Source organism: Thermobia domestica, chromosome 1 (assembly GCF_964235325.1).
Source record: "Thermobia domestica chromosome 1, izTheDome1.hap1.1, whole genome shotgun sequence".
NCBI classification, from domain to species: domain Eukaryota; kingdom Metazoa; phylum Arthropoda; class Insecta; order Zygentoma; family Lepismatidae; genus Thermobia; species Thermobia domestica.
This window is the reverse complement of record NC_137454.1, coordinates 228,175,318-228,179,029: the sequence shown is the minus strand read 5'-3', so window position 1 is coordinate 228,179,029 and position 3,712 is coordinate 228,175,318. Positions and strand designations below refer to the sequence as shown.

At 34.4% G+C, this 3,712-nt stretch overlaps 1 protein-coding gene across 1 annotated transcript; it reads left to right on the top strand.

Annotated features, from left to right (window-relative positions):
• Positions 1-2,426: 2,426 nt before the first annotated feature.
• Positions 2,427-3,255, top strand: LOC145667148 (uncharacterized). The gene has a single exon (XM_081734890.1). The coding sequence runs from the start codon at positions 2,505-2,507 to the stop codon at positions 3,081-3,083; it is 579 nt and encodes a 192-aa protein (XP_081591016.1). The 5' UTR covers positions 2,427-2,504; the 3' UTR covers positions 3,084-3,255.
• Positions 3,256-3,712: the final 457 nt, after the last annotated feature.

Sequence of the window (3,712 nt, the reverse complement as noted above, 5' to 3'; positions counted from 1 at the left end):
AATTGTCGTGGTTACAAGCCAAGCTGTAAGCAAGATAGTGCAGGCATACAGATCGAAATCGCTCGTGTTAAACAATATGGTTAAACAATTAAATTATTGTAAATATGAAAAGTAGTGAGGCCAGGAACGTCCACACTTATTAAAATTTGTATCCAAAAGAAACAACTCTAAAAACTAACACTTGTATTAAACAAAACATAGTATTAAACTGGAGTTCGAGCCAGTACCTTCTATCCTGACATCATCTTGTCTCAAACCTCTTTTACTTGTTCTTTGCCAGAAGTTTATGAATTTGCCAATGACAAAAAATGTTATCTTGTTATGAAATGATAGAGTTCGATGAGATGACTCTGAAATTGGATTTTTATTACTTGTAATAAAAATAAACAAATATTTATTTACAGAATGAATAATATTGGTATATAAACTACAGTTATGCTTTATTCTTTCATTAACATTAGCTCAAAAAATCACTTAGCATAATATTATCTACCGTCATATTTGTCCCTTTCCGCACCTATCTGCAATCTTTAAAAATTAGCAATTAATATGAATTTTCGTAACATCCTATATACAGGGAGAACATGTATGTATGTGCGCAAACACTGAAAAACAATCAAACTGGCATTTTCTACGACAGAGGTATTGCAAGTGAAACGGATAGGGCAATGCATATTAAAAGTACCAGAGTATCGAATACTATGATCATGATATGGCGGGTTCCAAACAAATTGGAACAAAGATACACGAAATTTAAAATTTGACTTTTTTCAATAGGTTTTAATTATGGGAACTTTTAGAACAATAGGTGTTTTCCTTGTTTCTATGACATTACAACAATAGCATTTCGTAGTTGTAAATATAACAAGTTCTCGGAATTACAACATTTTAAGCATTAAAACAACCTGTACCAATATTTTCTATATCTTCGGTATAGTTTGAGATATCACATTGCTCTAAACGTTATTATGACCTTTACATCTTTTGGAAATCATTTATATGGTTGGATGCAGTACTTATCATATCAGTTTTTCGAAATAAAGCCTTTTGAAAAATCACATTTGCAATCCCTCGTAAGTTTATTTCAATTTATTTGTGATATGTATCCTAGAAAGTATGGTTGTTTTCCGACGTTTGTAGACTAATTCATGTCATCAGTTAGTATCACTAAATAATAAGTCCTCGTTTAACATGTAGACTTTAAATATAAATAACATAACGTAGTCTCATTTGAAAAATAACAACTTTATGTTGGGTTGGCAACACTTTTAATCTAGTGATACTACAGAGTATTCTCAACGATATACACGTGTTGATATTTGTATGGTACGAAGTTTCAATGTTTTAATTTATTAGTTTCAAGATACATAATCCACCCTATATATTCAAAGTTGAGAGAGAGAGAGAGAAGAAGAAGAGTATGGGATTTAGGCCTATTTCAACATTTTTGAGGGCTGGACAAATGTCATATTGAAGCCAAGGTGCTATCCTGGCTTACGTAACCATACATTTACTCATGAATCATGTACTTTTTTATTCAGGAAATGAACTCCTACCACCTTATGAGCTATTTCTTGTGGGAGAAGTTGCATTTCTGGGTGTCCTGCGTGCAGATTCACTTTAGAAAGACTTATCCACTATGAATAGAAATACAGTGTGTGGACGTATGCAATAAACACTACAATGTAGAAAAATATCAACCAATTTGTGCTAGGTGGACACTAAAGTACGAATTGTAGCTAACCCGAAGGGTGAGGTGAGGCTTGCGTGGGGGTGCGTCCGTATGAAGCAGATACGTTCAGCGATGATGGGTATGCGCGGAGGCGGGAATACGTAGCAAAGAGATATTTATTTGTCATATGTTAGACAGCTTTATCATTACGGATTATGATTTAACTCACTGCATTGACATAGGAATTCACATCATTGTGGCTTCCTTGTGGACTCTTATGTGGTTGAAAGCACACAGTTTAGAGTATGCTTTTCAACATTATTGAAGATATCACGTTGGAAGATTCGTACATATCTGGTTACTTATATATTTCTCTTTTGAAATAATGTTAAATATTTCTTCTGTAAATTTTACAAATCTATGGTTGCTAAACTAAGATGGCACCGAAGCAAAGAAACAATGCCTCAGGGGCGTCATTTACGGAGGGTAAGAAGGAGCAATTGCCCCCCTAAGTTTGAGAAATAAATGCTTTTTAATAACTTGTATACTCATACACTAAGAAAAAAACGTGAAACTTATCTCAATTGACATTTTTGCCCCCTCCTAGCAAAATCTGAAATGACGCTACTGCAATGCCTCCCCATAAAAGTAAATATCTCTGTGTCATTCGAACAAATTCGTCGAACCAAAAGTACTTAAATAAATACACGCACATTCCCATTACAATAGAAAAGAAAGAAGCAATTTAAAACATTTAGAATAAAAAATCGAATGTAATGAATGTTTGGAACGTTTGTTAGTTATTTAATACTGGAAAATAAAAACCTTTATAATGGGTGGAAACACAAGTGCTTCTTCAAGACGACTCACAGTTGTGAATGATGAAGACCCCAATGTTATTTCAATATCAGAGTCTGTAGGGAAACGACTTAAGGATCAGTTAGACGAACAGTTAGCTAAGGGTGGTGACAAGGAACAAACTGAATCTCAATTCCGTCCTGAAAAAGTAATTCCACCATTTGATCCTGATGCATATAGTAATAATAATAATAAGTATAATTATTCCAACTCTCTTCAAGGCATTGAAGAAGAGATTAATAAGGTGGAACGCTATTGGCAAGAAAGGACACGTGAATTGGATGCCCAGCATACTCAAATAAACAATTTGACAGAAGAAGCCTTCAACCAAGCAGTGAAAGATGTAGAACAGAGTTTGAAGAATCGTGACCGTAAATCTCCAAAGTGTGAAGAAGTGCGAGAGAGAGTTATTCAGTGTTACTTGGAAAATGCCAGGGATCCTCTTAGATGTGCAAAGGAAGTTAGTGCTTTTACCAGCTGTGTAGATACTATCAGACTAAGCACTATATCTAACAAGACAAAGGATGATAATAACACAGATGTTCAGTCGTAGTCCCATTATTGAAAACGACATCTATGTAATATTTTTGTTATGGTCTTCCTACCACAAAGTTAAGAATTATTGCTGAATTTGCCACGATATCAGTTAACGTTGATTTTTAGAATTTCATAGATTAAAGTATTATGTGACTTTTATTATCGTTGTGATATATAAGGTAGAGTAAGATTAATTGTACAGTCTATTCCATTTACTACTTAGCCTAGCATGATGTTAATAGCTTAAATAGGGAATATTTTTGGAACTGGGGGGCCAATACAAAGTTAACCTAACCTCACCCAAAGTAACCTAATCTAAGATAACCTAACCTAACCGGAACCCCCCAAAAATACAGTAAATATACCAAGAAAGTAAGAAATTTTTAACTCAAAATACTTCTGGCCCCCCAAATCCAAAAATGTGCCTTAAATAGTAATGAAGATAGCTATCGTAACGAAATTTGAGGTGAAAATAAATTAGATTTTAAGAAAAAAGCTGCCGTTATATGAGATCAGTGGCATATTTAGGATTTTGTTTCGGGAGGTGGGGGGCTATGCATATTCTTCTGAGTGGCTTGGTTCTGAAAACCCCAGTGGTTACTGTTCTCACCCAAATACACAACGGCATCATTGGGGAAGCAGGGG